The sequence below is a fragment of the Astyanax mexicanus genome, chromosome 15 (assembly GCF_023375975.1).
Source record: "Astyanax mexicanus isolate ESR-SI-001 chromosome 15, AstMex3_surface, whole genome shotgun sequence".
NCBI lineage: Eukaryota > Metazoa > Chordata > Actinopteri > Characiformes > Acestrorhamphidae > Astyanax > Astyanax mexicanus.
The window spans coordinates 28,622,574-28,646,752 of NC_064422.1; the positions used below are offsets into that span (position 1 = coordinate 28,622,574).

Consider the following 24,179-nt stretch of genomic DNA (forward strand, 5'->3'; position numbering starts at 1 on the left):
AGGACTGGGATTATTTTCCCTATGGAAGCCAGAATCAAACATATAGGCCACAATTTTGGCAGCCTTACTGTAGCATGTTTGTACCAGCGTATATTACAGTGTTTTAGATGAGTTTTCTAAATGAAAATATGCTACCCTTCAATTATCATCCTTTAGCAGTGAGCCAGCCATCACTGGGTAATATTGTGTATAGGAAAAGTAGACTAGTTGAATAATTAAATTAGTAAAAATTAAAGCACTGCATATTTTTTTTGTCTGTAACAGCTACAACCAATTCTACATTATTTCTATTTACCACTAGTTGTCAGTAATTCTTATTCTCATCCAAAATATAAGAAAAAAACTTGTTTTTTCACACCTTCACACATCTAGTTTCACTTTCACACCAGTCTTTGAATAAATGTTTGAAGTCTTTGAAGTAGTTTAAGTAGAGATTTTTCTAGCCACTCTGTACAATACTGCAATATAAACACGTGTATATGAACTAGTAATCACCTGATAAGCACTAACACACCAGCAGAGAAACAGGATGTAATAATATGCACTACGAGAATTTGAAGTATTACTGCTGAATGCTTAGTTTTCACTGTTGATACTGGACCCTACTATTAAAAAACACTGGGTGCTATAACTGTATCAGTGGAGGTTCAGATTTCTATTAGATTTTGTGAATAAAGACTTAAACACAGACTGTAGGTGGACAAGAAAACAACATGACATATCCAATAATATGCCTGCCCTGTGCACATAAACATGCTTTTTAATGATCAGCATCAGGATCTACAGAGTGATGGGTCCACTGATCCACTGCACCCAACAAGTGTATAGTATTGACATTTATTGACCTTTATCAATTTCTGGAACAAAAAGAACACCTCAGATGGAGCTAGGAATGTATTGTACAGGACTTCGGTTGGCCCTTGTGTTTTTTAAATGTGCTCTAGTAATAAATTTGACTTGACTTGACTAGGAACAGGAAATACAAACAAAACTGTAAACATTTCAACTTTCTCATGTTACTTTATGAATCAAATAGCCTGTTTTAAAGCTTAACAATACAGACTTTTTTTTTTGGACCATGAAAGTTTCAAATATATATTTATATTGCACATATTGTTTCTGTAAATTTGACTTCACAGTGACAAATAGAGACTCCAGAGAATAAAGATTTAGACCAAAACCAATGTTTTTGTACTATGTATTCATTTATATATTGTGAATAATTGTAAATTAACGTAGGTAAACCATACTATTAATACTATTTATATGAATGGAGCTAAACATTATAATTTTGGTAGTGATTTTTAGATGCAGAGTCAAAGGTAATTTGTTAAGTGATTTCTCAGAGTAACCATTATACATAAAGTGATGTTCACTATACAACTTGTGTTTTTTATGTAATAATGGTGGCAGGCTGACTTTTCCATGTTTGGGTGCTATGCATGTTGGTTTAGTTGCTAAAAATGTCATCAAGTACAATAATATAAAGGGTCAGTTTTTCTTAGCATTTTACAGCATTTTGAATGGAGATTTTCCATTGAAGGGAACAGAGTCCTTGCATCTGAAATGTAATGCTGTAAAATGACATGCTGCCTACTGAGGCATTAGAGTTAGAAATGCCAAATGTTAAATTCAGAAAACAATTCAGACATGTTTCTTAACACAGTGGCCATCATGCCTCAAATGGTTAAGCACTCGGACCAGTTTTGCTGCCTGTGTTGTTTTTGCTTTTCTCCCTTTTTTTTTTTTTTTTTTTTTACAGCTGATAGACTCGCCCAATTCCTCTTATTATGAACATAATGAGCACTTTGCTCCATCTACTGGCCTTTAATATAGTGGAATATAATAGAGGACAAGTAATAGTATGTATTCACAATACAGAAATGAAGCACTAGTGTTTACTGTACATTTGTAAGAGGCCATTTTCTGTTTACATTGTAAGGAGAAGACTTTTAGTATAGTTAATCATTACATCACATAAAAATACAATATTTTAAAAGAAACACTTAATAATAGTCACAGACACATTAAGCAGTTTAAAAAGTACATTTAGGAGGCTTTAAACTGTCAAAAGATATGAGTTGGTAGGTGTGGTTTTACCAGTGCAAGACCCCTTATTTATTGTCTGTTGATACAGAGTTCAATATCTGTTTAATAAAAGTAAACATATTGCAATAAAAGTAATTAATAAAACTAATTTTACAGTTAAGGTTGCAGGGTGAGTCCATATTTTACCATACTCTCACAATGACCAGTACCTTTAACAGTGACAAAATGTATTTTTAAAAAGTGATCCATGCTATAATTACAGTGTTGGCTGTAATAAATATTGTAGAATTTATTTTTAAAGCAAGAGTATTTGTATGTGAGTGCAAGAGTATTTACCAGTTTTCAAAACTGCAGTAATGTTTTTTTTTTCTTCTACAAAAGAGATGTACATTTCAACCATTTTAGAGTTTCAATCTTTTTCAGTTTCATGGTTTGACATGTATTTAACTGTAAAATGTACAGACATTTTTACAGTGTAGAACATCTGTAAAATTGAGAGGGTTGGGTGAAAAACTGGAAGACAGAGACCAAAGCAAAACAAACGTGTGATTTACGTGGACAGAAGCACTTAAGGAATGTAAACAAGAAACACAGACTAGAAGGGTCTCTTGGTACATACCAAAGACTGACTCACTTTTTCAGTTAGTGTGACAGAGAGCGCTGCCCAGGGGATTGTGAGAGCAGTAGGAGCCCGAAACCAAAGATGTGAGAAAAACATATAAAGAATATAAAGTAAAGACGTGAAAAAAGTGTGTATAAAAGTAATTAAGTAGTAGTTACTTACTTATATACTTGGGTCTCCGGGTGGTCCAGTAGGCTAGGCGCTGCCACTATGATCAGAAGATCACCTTTTCAAATCCTGTTCATGTAGCTTGCCATCAGCTACCGGAGCCCCGAGAGAGCACAATTGGCCTTGCTTTCTCTGGGTGGGTGGATGACACTCTCTCCCCACATCACTCCAAAAGGTGATGTCGCTCAGCACAAGACATCTGTGAGCTGATGTATCTGAACCGAGTCGCTGCGTTTTCCTCTGAGGGCGCTGTGATGCTACTTGGTAATGCTACATCAGCAGCAGTTTGAAAACAGACGATGGCCGACTTCACATGTATTGGATGAGGCATGTGTTAGTCTTCACCCTCCTGGGGTTGCGGCATCACTAGTGATGGGGGGAGTCCTAATAAGTAGGTTGGGTGTATTGGCCTTTTAAATTGGGTAGAAAATAGGATAATAAAATGAAATAATAGTATAAAATAACTTAAAATAACTAAAGCAGAATTCTTAAATGTCGTATAAAGTTGTATTCTGAATACTTTTTAGCATTTGTATCAGAATGTCATCAAAACCACTAGCTTTACAGGGAAAGGAAAATATTTTTTTACTTTCAAAGTTAGTCAATGTAATAAGATTTTATTCCAGGTCAATTTGGAGAATTTCTACTGGTCAATTGATCATAAAATGACCCATTTGACACAATAAAAGTAACTTTCAGATTATGCCAACTTATGTCTAAAAGTAAAAAATGCACAAGAATTTAAAGAACAATAAGCAGATTTATATTATGTCAAGATTAATAATGGCACAATAACATGGTTTAAGCAGTCACCCACCACTCTCTTTGTAACAGTATAAAACAGCGACTCTTACACCAAGCTTTTCACCGTTTCTGGGAATCTGTGAAGGGCTTCATAAGGCCTTTTGGTGAACTGCTGCTTTAGACATCTTTGTTTGTTTGTGCTCTGTATTGAAAAGAGACATGTCATTTATTTTAAGTATTTTATTGAGGCACTTCCACAAGTCAAAGATGAGCAATAACCACATTCGCATTCTGTAGTGAACTGTAAACATTGTTAAAGGTAATACATTCAGACAGTAAACAGTCCCACATCTCGTTTTACTGTCTTCCTGAAGATACAACTATGAAAATATTGAATATTTTGTAAAGAGGTTTACAATAATGCATCTTTGATATATATATATATAAAATGATGAACATACCAAGTACAAAATCTTTGCGATACTAAATGATTTGACAACAATTTTCCAAAAAACAAAAACAGCTCCTCTAAAATAAGGCCTCCTCTTGCCATACCCACAGATAGTCAACAGGTATACAGATATAAAATCCCACAACCATGTTACAACCAAGTTGTTCCACCAGCTACTAGAACATGTAGGTACTACTTATAAGCTATCAGAAATACAGACAATTAGATTTGAAATGTTGTTAATTTTTAATTGTCGACTCCTAGCGCATGTCTGACTGGTAAAGATGGCGACGCCGTGACCCACGTTTCTCTCTCTTTGTTTCACGCTTGCGCTGCAGAGAACCTCTATCCTGCTCCGTCATGTTTGGTGACTGATTCCCACGGGCAGATGATCTCCTTCACTCCACCTCTCGCTGTTCCGGAACTCTCCTCCTCCTCATCCTCCGAGTCAATTGGGTAAATGCGGCATTCTGGAGGGATGTCCACTTTAATTTGGAAAAAACTGAAAGGAAAAATAAAAGGTTTTTTTTGACACAGACTCATAACAATTATTATATAAGTATAGATGACTAAAAAATAAAAAATAGTCACCTCACTTATGAATAACACACATCATCAATTTATATATTGCTGTCACATGTCCTTTGGAATTAAATTGTACTTGGTCCTAAAATCGACCCCTGGGGAACTCCACAAAATACAAATCATCCAATTTATAGCTGCATAATAAACCTATGGATCAATTTATTATGAATGCAGTTGTTCAGTATCTAACTAACTTTGCAATCCTCTTGGGCTGTGGTTGTGCGAGAGGTTCTCCCAGCGGCTGGACTCTCCCTCCTCCCGCAGTAACGGCACATTTCGGTGACAAGCTGGCGAACACTGATGGGGCGTTGCATCCCCGGCGGAGGAGGCGGCTAAGGGACAGGGCTACACGGGACTTTGGTGGAGGTGGCTGGCTCTCCTCTGACACAGACGTCTCAGCGCTCTCAGCTATAGAGGGGAAATGGGAGGAGGCAGTACCCCCACTGTCAAACCTTCTCTCAGAGGCTGGGGTGCTGTCGATTGCCACACTGATGGGTGAAGGACACGCTGCGCTGTTGGGCAGTGTCATCAGGCCCGGTGAGGCAGTGGACTGATTCTCACAGATGCCTGTATACACAGCCAAGTGGGGCACAGGGGCAGTGAACCGGCACAGCTGGGGACAGAGCAATCACAAATGTTAGTGATATAATTGTCTACTCAATGGACACTTTACTAGAAACACACCTGTACACATATTCAACCATCTGCCATCATGTAGCACAAGTAATGCTCATGTCAACTATTTTTAGAATGAGGAACTGGGAGTTTTAAATGTAGCATAATTGTTGGTGTTTTTATAACTGCTGATTCAATGGGAATTTCAGCACAACTGTCTTTAAAGTTCATTTAGAATGGGTAAATAAAAAAAATATCATCCAGTGAGCAACATCTTTACAAACAGAAACACCTTGAAAATAAGATAGATCACCAAAGAATAGTCAGGCTTGTTGGAGCTGACAGAAAGGCTACAGTAACTCAAATGTCTACTCTGTATAATTATGGTGAGTATAAAAAAAGGGCAAATGGTCTACATCAACAGAAGACCATGCTGGTTTCCAACTTTGTCAGCCAAGAACAGAAAGCTGAAGGTGCAGCAGGCACAGTTTTACCAAAACGGGAAAAGATAGACTGGTCTAAAGAAGGGCCTTGCTTTTTGCTAAGAAAGACAGATGCTAAGGTCAGAATCTAAATAGCATGAATCTATGAAGTTAGTTGCAATGGCATGGGGAATGTTTTCTTGAAACACCTTAGTTTTGGTAAAACAAATCATTGTATGAATATCACAGATTATTTAAGTACTGTTGCTGACCCCATGTGTCCCTTCATGAACACAGTTTACCCATATTGTAATAGTAAATTTCAGCATTTCAATGCACCTTACAAAGAATACTTGAACTGTACAAGGGGTTTAGTGTACTTCAGAGGTTCTCTTGGGTCAACAGACATATATTTTTTGGGATGTAGTAAAATACGAGCTTCGCTTATAATACGTTTACAAAATACATAGAAGAAGGAAATTTTATTATTAAAAAAAGCTTTAAAAATGTTCAGTAAGCTTTATAATACAGCCCGCATTTTAGAGGGTAAGTACTGTGTATTTAGAGAGTAAGAACAGTAAAACACTGTACACTACATAATACAGCCCGCTCCCTGTTGTTTCTGTGTACTTACTCAGTAAGTAATGTGTATTAAAGAATATGAATGAATATTAATTTCCTTTAAAATCTCAGCATTCCTGATTGTGTTGTTGAAGATATATAAATATTATTGTATACTTGTATTTTAGTATTGACATTACAAACTATAAGTTTTCTTACTACTCCACCCTTGACAGTTTTAAAAGCATAAATTAAATTCTTATCTTCTTTTTCAAACTGATAAAATAATAAAATAATGAATGAATTCCCTGGCGTGTGACTGGAATGAAGCCCTCATAACTGCCATGAACAAAGGGCAAAATGATTTTATATTATTTTATATGAAAATTGTACCACAAGTTTATGGAAATTGCAGGTTCTCCTGTGCTTTATTTGTACCTACATTTAAGTACGAGTAGGACCCCGTAAGTATTTTGAATATACTGATCCATAGAGAACAGTTACACCATAATAAGTGTTGGGGAAGTATAAGGTAAGTTTCAGAAAGTTACCTAATTGTTACCCTCTTGTTCCTGTTTGTTCTTTATTTATACCTACAGTTAAAGTACACCGTAAGTAAAAGAACACTTAGCCTCTAAAACTTGGGCTGTATTATAAAGTGTTACCAAATGTTCTACAACTTCATAAATGGCTATTTTAACTCAACTCAACTCAAAAAGAACAGTGAAATGCATAAACTGTCCTTTGACTGATAAAATGTTTCTCATGTATGTTGTTTGTGATTTATTACACAACCTTTTAAAAATGATGAATGACCAACATAACTCACCCAACATGAGCTGGGGTTGAACAGATGACCAAAATGGCCAGTGGTTTATGCGGATGGGCATTGGTTGATTGGTTAAATATTTAGTTCCAGAACTCTATAGACCTCTTACACTTTACCCACAGCTAAATTCTAAAAATAAATAAATAAATAAAAAGTATAAAACATATATAATGGTGATGTATTGACCAAACACAGAAATTTCACATTAAACAGTTAATTACTATGAATGACAATGATGAATGATATGACCACACTTGACAGGAATGATTTGACTTTATTACATGAATAACAAACAGCATCATTCAGCAGACACTGTGATAAAAGGGACAGAAAAATGGGTGGTGATTTACAATGATATCACTTGCTGAATGTTTTGTTTCACAAAATGAGCACAAAAATAACATAATATGATAAAACATCAAATGTACTCACAATTATTTTTTTATATGGACAGGACAATATAACAAAGACAAAGGGGACATGGAAAACATATTCAATGATTTAAATAATGAATGAATAAAAATGTACATGATATCCATACAAACAACATGAACATTTATGTGAATGAAGTGCTCAGCAAATATGCTGATATAAAATATTTGCTTCATGTGGAACCAATGCGCACATTTTTTAACGTAATTTTTTGCACTTTAGTACTTTTGTTTATAATCATATGCAGTATTCTACTACACATAGAAAGTTTTAAAATAATATTTTACAACCTACAGTATACACATTTAGATTTACTCTATATAGAACATCAGGTGATGTGAGCTAAAGCTAGACATTATACAACATCACTTTTCCAAAACTTAGAGTTATTAGATAATGTCATGAATAATACAATACTGTCTGTCTTTAAAAAGCTTATAAGCTGTAAAATAAGTTATTTTAAGCATCTTAAAAGTGCAGAACCTTCCAGCTGTTTCGTTTCACAGAACTGAGGCTTTTTTTTTAAATCAAACAAACCAATAATAATTCTAACGTAGTATTTAGCAGGTTACTTCATCTGTTCTATTTTTGGAATACATGTGACGTGTTTGTGTATGCTTTGCACTAGGGCTGGGCAATAATGTAAAAAAAAAAATAATCTTAATCATTTTCAAGTATAAGTGATACTTGAAAAAAAAATCTATTCAGGTTTTTGTTCATTTGCCATCTATTTGTAGATGTGCCATAATAGCAAAAACAGCACCATTTAGAGCATTCAAATTAGCAAAGTATTGTTTATTTTAAATTTATTTTTAAGGGAGACAAAATCTTTTTTTTTTATACTAAACTGTGTAAGAAAATATGAATCTATTGTATTGTATCAAAATATTCTGTTCTGTAATACTGTAGATTTTTTTTTAAAACAAAGTATTGATTTTTAATTAATAGTTTACATGTAAACACAGTGATTCATTTTGAGTTGCATTTTGACCTCGCCCACTAGATAGCAGTTCCTATTATTCAGATTTTATAAATATGATAGTGTGTTTTTTGATATTATTAAAATGTTTTCTAACATTTGAATACTAAATCATAAGACCTGTTTAAAAATATTATCGTAATGCCAAGTTCTAGCCAATACACAGCACTATACTGAAAAGGGGGAAACAGTAACTTCCTTATATTTCACATAAGGAAAAGTGCAAGATATGAAAATTGCTGCCACATAAAAGACTTCTTTACAGGAGCATAAGCCAATCTACTTAGATTCTCTCTGGCAGGTTCTCTTTGTAAAGATCTTGATTATCCTATTTTGAAAACTGCATTAAAACAGTCAGTTGATTAATCTAATTAATTAGATTAACCTCCCATCACTAGTTTGCTCTATAAGCAAATCTGCAATATTTGAGGCTATCAGATACTGTTTGATATTTGTCTCTTCTAACATCTGATCCAGAATGTTCTGCTGGTATCAGTGCAGTACCCGTCTCTAACTGAGAAGAATAAAATATAAAGCCAATGCTATAATATGCTATAATATCTAAGTCCTGTGTTCCGTCCCCTTTTTCTGGGCCAGTTTGCTCATAACCTGCGTTATGTCCACAGGTCCGCTGGCAGCCAGCTTGGCCTTCTGCTCCTCCTCCTGCTGCCTCAGGATAATGGGGCTCAGGCTGGGCCTTCTCTTCTTAGCATTCTGCTCCAGCTGGGAATCACTGAGAGGGGGACAAATGTTGCTTGTTATGACATTTATGCTCTGGCACGCTCTGTGTGCCAGCTGCTCTACAGCAGGAACCATATCAGCTTCAGAAATGACGTCTGAATCCTGATACATTGTGCTTTATAACTAACCTGAAGTTGTGTGGCTCAGGAACTACAGCCTTCTTCTGAGTCTCCTTAAACACAGGGGACTTCAGGTATCGGCCATATGAGTCCTACATTAAAAAAAAAAAAGCAGAAGCAGAGTAAACGTCAGCTTCCTGGCTGTAGAGGTGAGCAGAATAGTGAAGGGCTGCCTGCTGTCGATGGTTTCAGGGGATATGGCTGACCTTTTTCATCAGCATGTAGATGTGGGTCTGCGCAGCATCCAGAACATAGCGATGAGGGTGAGACAGGCCCTTCACTGTAATCTCCATGGTCTTTCCATCAATGTTGATCCAGCGAGGAGCTCCGCGAGCCAGGAACGTTCTAAAAAAACACAAAGTTGATGTTCAAATATTGTTATTGTATTTCTGTTATTTTGTTTAATCTTCTGTGTTTTAGTTTCTGTTTCTATTAAATATGTGATTTTATTATAAGCAAATACTAATAACACTGATAATACAACACTGAGGACACTGACAAAGTTTTCTTTTGTTTAAATTTTTTACTCTTTAATTGTTTGTTTAGAGAACAAGAGACAGATTTTATAGAAACCGCATTTGAATCAGCAGTAATATCATTAAACTATATGCATCCCTGCTGATAACTAATGAAACTACATAAGATTACATTAGAAAACAGATAATAAAAAGACTTAAAATAAGAAAAGGTTTGTTCGTTGCATTGGTTCTAAATGTCACCACCAATTTTTTTTTACAATGACTTACATTTAAAGTTAAAATCAGTCACCATATACTGTGTGCAAAAAATTACGCTACAAAATTATTAAAAATAAATTTGGTAATGTATTATTTTAAACAATATATACACATAACATGTATAAAGAGCATCATAACATAAAGTGCTTAAGAGAAATGAAGCTTACTTGTAGATCTGCTGAGCTTTCTCTTTCATTGTAGCTGCAGTTCCCCATTTGAGATCTTCACACGCCTCCCAAAACGCAAGGTTTTCACCTATTCATCACCACAGATTCACTCAAACCATTATCCATTTCATAAGCATTTTCTAATCAACAGCTACCAGATTTACTTTAGCATTTACTTTAAAATCAGCTGTGATGTCAGCAGGTATTCATTATAATTCATGTCTGTTGCACGTCACATACCACTGAACTCTTTCTTTAAGAAGAGGCGGAAATCGTCTCGTCCGCGAGGGTCAGACAGCAGTTCACCAAAGCTGAAAGTCCAGCGCTCCACTCTCATTTTTGTTGGATTTTCAATACTTTAAACACAAACACAGAATCACAATCAAAAGCAAAGTTTACTATTTAAAGCCTGGACCATTAAAAGTATGAGAGAAAACGTTAAATTACCAGAAATAGAACTGGTACATCTAGAATTTATTGCTTACAACAGATAAACTAAAACATAGAACTTTGAATACTTTTTGAATGCATAATTTGCCTTTAATAATTTATGCATGTATTATTTTTAAATTTAAAAGCCTGTATGTATTATCCTGGGTCTTGCCGTACACCAATAATACCTTGGGAAGCAGATAAATAAATGTAATTTTAATGTATTTATGCTACTTATTATGTACTGAAATAGGTCTTCAAAACTCAAATATGCATCAATATCAGACATAAATCATAATCATAAAATCTAAAACTTAAAAAATAAATTAGGCCAGTAAAGGGAACTCACTTTTGCATGTTAAGCTGCCAGTACGTGACATCATCTGTTAACCAGGGGTTGCTGGGAAGGCATGGGTAAAGGAATGGGTCATGCTGCTTGTATGTTGTGCTGTACTTCACAAGTCTGTAACAAAAATAAAAATATTTGTACAAAAAGGATTTATATTTATATTTTACAAAAGAAAACTAAATAACAAAATAAAAGTAGCAGCTTTATAAACTTAAATAAAACAACTTTGACTTCGACTCATCATGTATTTTTCAATAGAATCGTCCTTAAAGTTAACCCAATATAAATAAATGTTGCATGTTCTGTTGTAGGACATACGCTCCAATGGACACAGATGACTTCACTCTAGGCCTCATGATGCACTGCTGAGTGAAGATTATCTACACCAGGTGAAATAAAACATAATCAGTTATGAGTGACATCGTTAATCATCCACAGAATTACTATACGCTAAATAAAAAAAAAATATCACTTACTATCCTTCTGTAGTGGTCAGATGATTGTTTCTGAAATAGAAGAGAAAATTGAAGCTTGTAAAGTAATAAACATATTTCTTTAAATCAATATTGAACAGGCTAACACAGATAACCATTTTTTAAATGGAACTTATTGTAGAAGTGTCTGAAGTTTCTTCCTTTTTCAGTTATTTTCATAAAAACATACTGTACGGTTTGGATCGTTTCTCACACAGCAGTTTTAACCACACAAGCGTCAGACAAAATCTGCAAGAGAGACACAAGACAATCGATCACAGACAGCTCATTTGATCTGATCGGTTTCTCAAAGAACATTATAATACACTGTAAACTACTGTAGCACTTAATATTCGTAGATTTTACCAACAATAATCTGAGAAAATAAACAAAATGTGGCGCTAACCTCAAAAATGTAATACAACAAAAGTGTAATATGGTGTTACAACTGATTAACCTAAAAATTAAATAAATAAATGGATTAAGTTTTTTTTACAGAAGTATTGTTTAAAATTGTAATGCATTAAAGTAGCAATCACTATTTTTGATTGAAGGCAGTAGTATATTTTTTATTCTAATTAATATTATCAGTGTCCTGGCAGAACATCCAATACAACAACCAATATATTTATTCATAAGTGGTCTGGTAGGTTTTGACAGTATTTTATAAATTAACAAAGCAAACAAAACAATATACTCAATATTGTTTTCAGTACAGGTCTCTAAATCCAAACCCCTTAAGTTTACAGTATGACCCTTAAATGACCAAGACTATGTATCACAGTATTATTAAGTATATGTGTCTTATCATGTTATTAAGCAATGATTACTATATTAAGTACTTTAATCCACAAAGCCAGAGGTGCACAGTGACCAGATACCAGTCTGTGCAATGAATGACATCTAAGTTTAGTACTCTAACGGTGTGCAACAATGGTGAGATAATCACACCATAAATCCTCTTGTATATAAGCTGATAGACTGAATGTGTCCTTGACAGGTTAGATGCTTGTACTTCCCTCTGTATTAACAGCATCTCTGCAGCTCAGAGCGTGCATGCTTTCCATTTTCATACACACACAACTCTGTGACAACTTTTTTATTACATACACAAAAGTACTCAGGTAACAGACTAACCTGATTACTAATATTAATATTAATAGGCTTGAATCATTGTTAGATTAATAAGGAATTATTTAACTGTTCCTTAACCGGCTTAACTTGCTGCACTGACAATGAGATATAGTATAATTAAAATTAAAAAAGTGTGATGTTTTGTACTCAGCAAAAACAAAAACAATGATAATGTAGTTTTATATCATTATTTTCAAACCAGACATTGAGGGGAAGCCAATATTTTATGAAATTTCTAAAATTTTATTTTGGAGAATTTCTAACAGTCAGCATGAAATTTTGACAAAATCTTGGGAACAGCTGTAATATTAACATTATGTCAGCAGTAATGCAGTAATGACTGCAGACTTCAGCTACTTATTTAACTGCTTGAAAGTTATCCAAAAGCAGTGTGTAAGACTGGTGCAGGTGAACATGCCAAGATGCATGGAAACTCTGATGAAAAAACAGGGATAATGTAGTTTTATATCATCAGTGTCATGCAATTTTTTTTTTATACCAGACATTAAGGGGGAAGCCAATATTTTATAAAATGTATTACATTTTATTTTGGAGAACTTCTAACAGTCCTTTCAGCATGAAATTTTGACAAAATCTTGGGAACAGCTGTAGTATTAACATTTCGTCATCAGTAATGCAGTGATGACTGCAGTCTTCAGATACTTATTTAAACAGCATCAAAAACAATCTCACCTTTTTACCTCCTCTAGGTTGGGATCTACAAGTCGCTCCAGTCCGTAGTCCATGCCACTAATCGTTCCTGGCTGTTCAGTGAAGAGTACAGGAGAGTAAACAGCCGCTCTATGCCAATAAAACTCCCAGAAATGTCAAACATAACAGATAATTTGTACTATTTTATAAAATTGCATAATACAATATAACCTTACTAAGATATAGAAATGTGAAATCATATAACTTTAATCGAACTTTTATTCAAAAAGTTTAAAACTTGAAAGAAACGATACAGCGTGAGCTAGTATTCTGCTCTCTTTTAAAATAGCTACACAATGCCCAGAACTAGTTGAATTATTTTATTTTTTACCTCAGTATATTTACTTTTTTGTATATATTTGTATTTATTTTAATATTTGTGTTTTACTGAGATAAAGACCCCTTTCAACCGAAATAGGAAGCTTTTTAATTCTCATTTTTACATATACAGCTCGTGAAAAAAATTGTAAATAAAACAAGAGATCCCTTAATAATGATATTTTTGCTTGATTTTACCAAATTTAAATTTTTGCATCAGGAGTGGCATAAAGTTATTCAAAAGTAGTGTGTAAGACTGGTGGAGGAGAACATGCCAAGATGCATGAAAACTGTGCTTAAAAAACAAGGTTATTCCACCAAATATTGATTTCTGAACTTTTAAAGCTTTATGAATATGAACTTGTTTTCTTTGCATCATTTGAGGTCTAAAATATTTTTGTTTAGAATTTGGGAGAAATGTTGCCCGTAGTTTATAAAATAAAACAAAAAGGTTAATTTTACTTAAATATATACATATAAGTAGCAAAATCAGAGAAACTGATTCAGAAACTAAAATGGTCTCTTAATTATTTCCAGAGCTGTAGTGTTGGTTGATCCATACAATTTTGTACATTTTTCAGTTTTCTTTTTTCAACAGCTCACAAACACCATATAATAAGCCCATAAACTCAAACAAAAAAGCTAGGCTGGGTTTGGAGTGAACTAAAGAACATTAAATGTGATCAGAGCACAATAATCTTCAGAAATAGGGTTGGAAACAGAAATAGATCATTCAAAGCACACATTGCTTTTTATAGACACCCAAATGTTCACTGATTTCTAACACTGCTGAAACTAAAGAAAGACTTTTCATCTTTTTAACTCACAGGTGGTCTGTGCACTACCCAGTAGGCTCTCTCTTGGCAGTCAAACACCACTCGGTCTGGTTTCTTCCTCTCTTTTCCTGCCCTGCAGGACACAGAGAAAACACACTGTGAAGATCCATAAGGTTTCAGTTAGTGTCTGAAAATAGACTCTAAACTACAATGTTTTAGTCAGCATATAAAACACACTCCAAGCTAAATTATTCTTAATATTACGGATGTTTTTTTACTCATAACAACAGTGGACCCCTTGTTTAAGTGGCTATATTAAAACATCTTCAAAATGATGTTATGATTTGGCTCAGTTCTGAGCCATGTGTTTTATTTTGCTCTAAAAGCCCAGAAACAGCTCACAAAGCGCTTGATGATTAGCCAACAAACTGAAATATGAACATTTTTTTTTAGACCCGAGAGTCTGCACCAAGGACAAACTTTGCCACATTTTGTTCCCATCTCCCACACTTTACACTGATTGTTTTGTAGAATGCTGTCAGTTTGCCAAGTTGCCTTTCCAGATGTCATGCTGAAATCTACCTCCCTTCCAGAATATGAGCCTTTGTATGCATGTGTGTCATGCATCAGAATGAGCGTAACAGATTTGCCTCTGATTCATTTTATTCTGTTTATGAATAAGGGTTAAAGTACAGTTAAAGTAGTCATTAAAGTGACAACTGACATTCATGCACACAAACAGGAGTCAGATTTCAGCACAACACCGAGTTCTTGCTCTGTTGATTAATGGGTTATGATAACCTGACTCCTGTAATTGGTCCCAAAGTCTGAACCAAGACGTAAAAGTTGTGACTTCTCACTTAAATTGAGAAACCAAAAGATATTCAAAGCATGAGGGTCCTAAAGCCTGGTCTTGGGAATATAATACATTGAAGTCCATAAAATAAAACATACAGCTCTGGAAAAAAATAAGAGACCATTTAAAAATGAAGAGTTTCTTTAATTTTACCAAATTAAAAACCTTTGGAATATAATTAAAGGTAAGATGGATGATCACAGCCATTAAACCAAGCTGAACTGCTTGAAAAGTTATCCAAAAGCAGTGTGTAAGACTGGTGCAGGAGAACATGCCAAGATGCATGGAAACGGTGATTAAAAACAGGGTTTTTCCACCAAATATAAATTTTTAAACTCTTAAAACTTTATGAATATGAACTTGTTTTTTTGCATTATTTGAGGTCTGAAAGTTCTGCATCTTTTTTTGTTATTTTAGCCATTTCTCATTTTCTGCAAATTAATGGTCTAAATGACAATATTTTTATTTGGAATTTTGGAGAAATGTTGTCTATAGTTTATAGAATAAAACAACAAAGTTCCTTTTACTCAAATATATAAATAGCAAAATCAGAGAAACTGATTCAGAAACTGAAGTGGTCTCCTAATTGTTTCCAGAGCTGTATATATACAGATATCTATTTGCTAGCAGATACAGAAATTAATATGCTGTAAGTTATTTTATAAATGTAAATTATGTTGCTGTACTCATTTGATTCAAGTCCATTTAAAACTTAAATTTTGCAATAGCCCTATATACACAGACTAACCTGTACTGTTCTTTGGCCTGCATCACAATGAAGTCCCACTTGTGGTTCATCCATTTGTGAAGATTATTGTACTGCTCCTAAAATGGAAGATATTTTTTTATGCAAAACACAATACAGATTTAACATGAGAACAACACTCAGTAATTAACAGATTTAATGGGAATGTGTTTAAAGAAGTGGACCTAAATATGGCAAAGTATTACCTGTTCATGCAGCTCTAACATTCCTTTTTTACGTATATTCCTCTTTGCCAAATATATTGCTTGAAAATAAAAGTAAAATAACCGTTAGATTTTTTTATGCAATGAAACAATTAAGAAGTATAATAATTCTGCAATTTACATATGATTATAAATGATAACAGAAGAGGAGAATGTTTGGAAAGTAAGTTATTACTGACCGTAGTCTGTGTCCTCCACTGGCCACTGTTGTGCAGGCCAGAAATATGGTGTCTGTAAAAGAAATGGGATCAGACTTGTTGTTATTAATAACAACAACAAAAAACACTCATACTAGTGCAAATATCTAAAGTGAACTTTGTTAATGCAGTATATTTGAAGCCATTAAAGCCATATTAACCCACTGGGATTAGCTGCACCTGCACAGATTAGTGTGAGCATATGATAATGTTACTGGGAAGATTCCTTATACAGCTGTATGTTCTACGCATTTACCAGCACTTCAGAACCAGAACAGCCTACCCCTGCTATAGAGCTACATATAAATTAATTCTGAACTACTTTTATATTCACATCATATTTATATTTTAATGGGTATTTATATATATATATATAAATTGATAAATTGTTAAGTGAACAAGATGTCTTTCCTTGGTATAAGAATTTCTATTTTCTGAAGAATATGGTAACAACAAAGTTCACTTGGTTTCCCATGGATGCCTTAATGCAGCCCTGGATGTGGATGTAATATTTTTTACATGGAGGGCTGTTACCTGAAAGCGATACAGTGAAGCGTCTGGTTTGATAATAAGTCTCTTATGGTCCTGCAGTGGATAAATGTATCCAAAGGCCACCATCATGGTACCCATAGCTCTGGCCTCTGGAATTAAATGCAACAGAGAGAAAATGTTTCACACAACTGAAAAGCAGTTACCAGTACTTACTTTTAACAATACTAATTTCCAAGACAACAGAGAAAAAACATTTTATTACATGTTTCCAAATGACCAAACTGCAAAAACTAAATCTTATCAAGTGAAATTTTATACACTTTTTTGTCTTACCAATCATTGTAAGTGTAATATTATTTATTATATTTTAGGAACAACAACCTCAATCAGTCTCACACAGAATGTTCACCTTATTTTAAGTAACTGGACTCAAAATAAGCCAAAAAAGGTCACCAGTCAAGTATTCTGATACTTGTGTTTTAATTTAAGATATAAAATTAGGGATTTTTGGCTCAAGTTTTATTTCAAGAATTTTAACACTTAACATTCATAACGAACTGCTTAAGAATCTTTGGTTGTGAAAAATCCAACAAAAAACAATTAACAAGCTTAACCAAATGTAGTGTTTTATTTTTGCAAATATTTCATATAATGTGTCATATCTTAAATTATGTTGATTATATGTCTATATTGCAATGAGTTACATTTTTGTCTAGCAGGATCACTAGTACACAGGTTGAAACCCACAGCTTAGAGCACTGGCATGGATCTACTGTCAAGAGAAGGTCAATTAATCTATAAAAAATAATTCATATTTTTATGTTTAAAAAATCATATTAAAACATTTCAGTATGAGCAAATCAATACAAAGTGTCAATAATAATAGTAATAACAATACTTTGATATATAATAATAATAATTTTTGCAAAAACTGCCTTTTCTTGTTTACGTGTTTTGGCAGGACATGGTTGTTTTGCATCATGCTGTATTTTCACTGTACAAAGTATTTATTTTTTTATTCCCAGAGATACAGAAGGTGTTGATGCAACACAGACGATGTGCACTAGAATACACACAGAAACAATGCACCCAACTTACCAGCAGCACCGACTTTGAAGCGATTAGCAATCCATTCAACAATATCTTCACCTGGAGGCAGAGGAGACATGTGGTTACAGTTATGAAATGCAGCTTTGTCATAATGAACAATTTCACCACATCTCTCCGGAAGAAGCAGCCATCATCGATAAGGCTTGCAGAAGTTACCACAGCAGGCGAGACAGTTGGCTTTAATTATGTGCAGCTCACCTGCAGGGCCTATACACACCATTACAGCTAATAGTGAACTCTGAGGACATGGCGGTACGCTCAGTTGTCAGATACAAAAATAAAAGCAGCAGTAAATATGAGAGAAGGAAGGGAAAATGGAGTAGAATGGTGATTTTCTAAAGTTTTTCTAAAAAGTTTTTCTACATAAACCACTGAAAATAGAGAAGCCTAAAAGATTTTTCAGAGCTAATCTGTAGAACAGGTCCAAGAGCGCCAGTCTTCAGCACAGACTGATGATTTCCCATCTTAAACACACCTGGATTCAACACATTATGGCCTAGTTTCCTAAAAGCATATTGGCATTAAGATTATAACTGGTAGAGATTGAGTGTTGAGTTTGCTGCTCACTCAACCATTTAAAAATCACAATTTAAATAGCTATGATGCTTTTGGGACTTGAAGCTCTGCTAAATACCGGTACTAGGTTTACTAAGTGTGTTTGAGCAAGAATGTTGTAACATCTGGAGCCCAAAAGAGCACGAGAGCACTTTATTTTCCTCCTTTAACACTATTTATTAATGTTGAGGACACCACAGGACCACCACAGAGAAGTATTATTTGGGTGGTGGGTCATTTTCAGGACTGTCATGGTGGGGATGTTTTACTCTGTGGTGGTCTGCATGAAATCTGGTACAAGTGGATCAGACACAGTAGTGCTGCTGGAGTTTTCATTCTAAACACCCTAGTTTCACTGCTGGACTAAGAAAAGTACATGAACCAGAAATATACAGCCAGTAATGTTTTGCACGTGTTTAAAATGAAATTAGCATGGTCAAATTCATTGTCAAAGTCCTTGTTTTAATAAAAAAAAAAAACATTAAAATTAGAATTTTAAAGATATGCATAAAGCAGATGCAGGTACAGGAGCATCCTTGCACAAGCTATCAGGTCATGACTGGGTTTGCTGCTGTCTGACCAGCAGGAGCTCTTTTAATTGGAGCCAAATGAGCAGAAGCCTGCATGAGTGAATCAGAGCAGCTTCATTACAGAGTCAGGTGGGTGGGCCTGCTGACCCGATCCTCGTGATGTCACTAAATCATTCATCAACACACTGTGCGTCCTCACAGTGCCAGACACACTTCTCAGAAACAATGCCTAGTAATCAAAATATTAACCACTTAGATATCCAGCAAGTTATACTTCCATACCTCAGTATAACTACATTTCTAATAGTTAATGAATATTTCCTAGAACAAGAATCAAAAGTTATGCTTATATATTTAATGTAAGTCATCATAATGTAATATAATGTAATCATTATTATAGTGCATTATGTCACAAAATTGTTTAGGAACGTGATGTCTAATCTATATCACAATTAATTAAACATTTTATCTCTCTTACACTTTTATTTAAACCTTTTTTTAATTAATCAATCTTTAATGCAAGCTGCTGGAGTTACACAGTGTTTAAGTTATCCTCCATGTTACAGACTACACTGGGCAGAGTCACATAACTTTTTACATTTTTAAGATTGCAGCAGACTAGTTCAAATTGTTTGTTGTGTGGTGTTATCATGTGATTCTGGGGAAAAACTAGTGTTCTCATGGCAAGGTGAACTGATTTATCTGAGTTTATCTGAGTATCAAGGCCTTATATGGAGCTTTTTGACCAAAATAACTCTTAAAACCAGTTCTTAAACTGGTTCCGTTCAGGTTTGCAGGTTACAGAGGCGTAAAAAACAGCTATTGTTTATTCCAGCTCGAAATAAACTTTCTGGGTTCCAGAACCTATTTTTTGAAGGGTGAAAATGCACTGAAGGGTTAAAAATTAGGTGCACAAACTGCAATGAAGCCTGTTCCACACTGGTGGAAAAGCGTTAATAGTGGGAAACCGATGGATGGGACATTCTATTTCCAAAGTTTTGCAGGAATGTAATGTTTCTCCATTCAGTGTCACATGTGTACTGGGAATAATGTACAGAATGCCAATATTACCCCCACACTGGACACAGTGTATTATTTATTATTTATTTATTATTTATTTTTTTCCTGCTGTTTTACTGATGCCTTCTGTCTCTTTCAATTTGTACACAAACCTAAATATCACAATGTATACTGTGTAAAAAATAAAATATCATGATTCCATACATTAATTTAACACAAGCAAATATGTCCCCACTGGTGTGTCTCATGTTTATGGTCTTCACAGAGCAGCAAGGCTTTGAGAACGGAGAGGTTTGAAGAAAAGCTCTTCACCCTGAGACCACACAGCCTCGAGGAGGGAGTCATTGCAGCCAGCTGCTCAGGGGTTGTCATGGCAATAGATACTTCAGACCTAGACCTACATAAGAAGAAGGACTCCAATGCATGGGCTGGCTGGAACTACCCTGTTAAAGAGTAATCTCTGAAGAAATCACTGCGCGTGCGAGAGTCTCATCACTTCGGCTTAAAGCCAGTGGTGTCTCATATGGTGTGCGAGATCTTCCATTAAGGCACAGCTGCACACAATAACGATGCTCATTTCCTCACTGCAGTGCTGCAATGATTTGTGATATGTTTATTCAAGACTTACCTGTTATGGCATGAGGAATGGTGGTGATGACCAGCCTCTGTGTCTGAGATTTCACCCCAGTCTTGGGGTCTTGCATCTCCAGCACCACAGCTTCCAGCTGCAATTAAAACATAAAGCAGAAGCAGAACAAGGTCATAACCTTATATTATAATAACAATCATAAAAACGTCTATTTCCTGAGGAAATACACAATTGTTAAACAATTTAAGCTCATTTAAAATGTAAAATTTTGATTCAACTAAGGTTTGGACAGTACCATTTCTGGAACAAGTTAACATATTGCTTTATCTTTGCATAATACAGCTTGAGGCCCCAAAGATCGCCTGCATCCAATGTTTGATAATATTTTATAGCCAGGCATGTGGGACAGTTGCAAATTGCTCCCATCACAGCTGTTTATTAGTACCACTTACTTTTCCAAGCTTTTTGTTGCATCCATCAAGTTCTTGACTAGTTAATGATATGTAAATAATTACAGGATAGATTAGATACTGAAGCGTGTCACAAGAGAGAGGAAAATTGTTTCAGGGGCTCTCTGGGGCTACTTTTGGCTAGTGTACCTCTTGGTGAGAGATCACAAACTGCTTGACATGCCTCTACGATGCTTTCAAACTCATTCTGCACAGTTGTTAGACTTTGAGGCGGGGCACATCATCGGACTGAGAGAATAAGGATGGTCGCTTTGACAAATTGCCCGAAATCGTGGTCACCTTTCAGCCAGCCAACACCTCTTGGACTGCTATAGACTGGAACTGTATTGTCTTTAGTGGCAAATACAGGCTCTGTTTGGGATCTAATGGCAGTAAGTGGTGGATGAACCTGTCCTTCCACTTTAATATTGTAATCGGTTACACATTTAATCATTATATTTACACATATAAAATGTTGTTTAATTTAAACTCCTTCTTGCTATGTAATATTTTTGTCCAGGTTTTTGTTCAGATGCATTGTGTATGGAATAATCTGTAAAAATTAAAAACTTACTGTGTTGTATTCCATGTATCCCGAAAAGTTTTAGATATACCATGAGAGACATGAGGGGTTGTGTGTAAATGAAAAGCAATTGCAATTAATGTATTTATAAATCTATTTTTAATGCTCTTAAAGAAAGCTATTCAAATACTTAACACAAATAATGCAAATAAGGCAACTTGAGTGGTGCTCTTTCCACTGGTCAGTAAGTCAGCTTCTCTAAACGCTGTATCATGCAATACTCAAACATGAAGCCATCCCTGCTGGCCTCTCACATGCTGTTTCATGCCCTGAGGGGTACGTGGCTGACCCCTTTGAAATACACCAGCGATTGATTGGTTAGTCTTTAGCGCTGTTTGAAGTTTCTTCATGCTTTGTCAGGGTCTGTGGCTTCTGAAGGCTGTTTGGGGAATTGTGCACCTTCATCTGGATCACAGCGAGCTCTTAGCCAAGTGATTGGGCTATTACCATGCCAATGTAGAGTCAATATTGGGTTTAGAGGGCTGAGAATGGGCTGACACCAGGCATCTGTTTACCTCAGACTGCTGCTGAAGCATCTCCTAGTGCAATATCTTAAGAGACCTGAGGCTGGTAATAAAGCTGGACTAATACCTTTAAGTACATGCAGTACTGACCTTAAGCTGGACAGTGAACATTTGTTCTCAACATGCTGATGGGAAGGAATAATGTATACACATTTTAAGGCAACTAACACACATAACACACATATACTTCTATATCTCCACAGACAAGTCACAATATTAGGACTACCGTCTTGTTTTTACATTCATTGTCCATCTTATCAGCTCCACTGCCCATATAGGAGCACATAGTAGTTCTATAATTACATACAGACATCTTTCTGTTTGTCAGCATACTATATTATCCTCTTTTACCTTGTCATGTATGTGTGGGGTGATATATATATATAAGTGATGGATATTTTAAACAGGGTCTCCATACTGTCTCTCAAACTTTATTAGACAATCTGAACTAGTTGGTCAAATTTTAGATATAAAATAATCAGATCTGCTGCTGCACAGTTTGTGTTGGTCATCCTCTAGTGCTTCATCAGTGGTCAAATGATATGGTTGTTGTACTTTTCTCAGTCCAGCAGTGACACTGAGAATTTAAAAACTGCAGCAGCACTGCTGTGTCTGATGCACTCCTCTTTTCACATTCAGCCTCCTAACAGATTATTTGGAATTTGTGTCCTGGATCTGTTGATACTTTGTGAAATTCATTCACTTCGACTGTGCAAAATGTTCAGTGCCACTGGCAGTAACACAACCCTAGATCCACTCCCATACTTCACAGTTGGATAGATGTTACTTACATGTTTTTTTTTACAATGTCACAATATCAGTTACTGTATTATAGTAAATACACTGATAAATATTTGAGCAAATAAGACAAATTAAGCAAAGTAATTTAATACAAAGGATTTAACTGGCCAAAATTAGTTTAACTAACCCTTTGACAGCTGTACTGCATCAATTTCTAGGTACACAATCCATGCACATAGGTGGCATCAAAGATGCACGATGGGTTATAAAGAGCAGAAGGTGATTAAGTAGATAAGCACAGAACATGAGCTATACATTTGTTGATAACATATGTGACTGTGATTTATTCTCATTAGTTTATAAATTAACTAAATTAAATTCCCATGTTCTATAGTATGTTTCATATGTGCATTTATTATGTACACAGTGCACTGTGTTTTTATATAGACATAGCTGTAAAAAGCAACAGTTGCATTAACACCATAAAAATGCTGAAGAGGGTGAGAGGAGTTACAAATCAGTTCCCATCCAATACAGGCACATCAGGTCTGATAAACAGCTGACTGACAGCAGCCCAATATAGCTCACCCTGATCAATATCATAACATTTCTCTCCAATCAATAACCCACGCCTATTATCACCAGTAAAACGAGCTGAAAAACAGCAGACCCACAGAGGACGGTGATCTAACCCCGCTCCATTCATCCATTCAACCCACCTTTTTCAGACAAGCCATCCGCGGTCTGTAGCGCTGTCCGTGATCCCGCACGTTTCTGATGGTCATGATTGGGTCTGTGGTCCGCACAGCAGAGGAGGAGCAGCCTGCAGATCACCGTCGAGGAGCGGGAATGAAGCGGGTTCTCGGATGAACGTGGGAGTTTTACTAATCCAGCCTAATCTCTTATTATTATTGATACACACACCGAGACGCTGGCTGTCTCCACCAATCAGAGAACATCGCCGCTCCTACCAGCCAAACCTGTCACATCCTGCCTCAGAGCGGCAGTGACACCGATCCGCCCGGCAGGAGGCGCTGTCCAGCTGCTGAAGGAGCTCTGGGGCTTTAGATAGATACATTTATTTATTTATCTTTTTTAATTAGCTTTTTCACTTTTTAATGTATTTATTTTTCGTTTTTAATTCGTTTTT

At 35.3% G+C, this 24,179-nt stretch overlaps 1 protein-coding gene across 3 annotated transcripts; it reads right to left on the reverse strand.

Moving 5' to 3' along the window:
* Positions 1 to 3,808: 3,808 nt before the first annotated feature.
* On the reverse strand, positions 3,809 to 24,000 carry rgs9b (regulator of G protein signaling 9b). Of its 3 annotated transcripts, none has more exons than XM_049465026.1 (19): positions 23,749 to 24,000; positions 20,772 to 20,868; positions 18,027 to 18,077; positions 16,971 to 17,077; positions 16,419 to 16,470; positions 16,222 to 16,280; positions 16,019 to 16,095; positions 14,466 to 14,547; positions 13,311 to 13,373; positions 11,479 to 11,508; positions 11,321 to 11,382; positions 11,003 to 11,116; positions 10,462 to 10,577; positions 10,222 to 10,309; positions 9,524 to 9,662; positions 9,327 to 9,409; positions 9,067 to 9,190; positions 4,814 to 5,232; positions 3,809 to 4,536 (listed from the first exon to the last, which is right to left on the reverse strand). In XM_049465026.1, exons 1-19 carry the CDS (start codon positions 23,812 to 23,814, stop codon positions 4,380 to 4,382), a joined length of 1,986 nt encoding a protein of 661 aa, XP_049320983.1. In that variant the 5' UTR covers positions 23,815 to 24,000; the 3' UTR covers positions 3,809 to 4,379. The 3 variants fall into 3 exon arrangements, 2 of the variants coding, with proteins under 2 accessions (XP_049320983.1, XP_049320984.1); XR_007424520.1 differs by having other exon boundaries at positions 4,467 to 4,536; positions 4,626 to 5,232; positions 23,749 to 23,999; XM_049465027.1 differs by lacking the exons at positions 3,809 to 4,536; positions 4,814 to 5,232 and having other exon boundaries at positions 7,301 to 9,190; positions 23,749 to 23,995.
* Between the last annotated feature and the right edge of the window lie 179 nt (positions 24,001 to 24,179).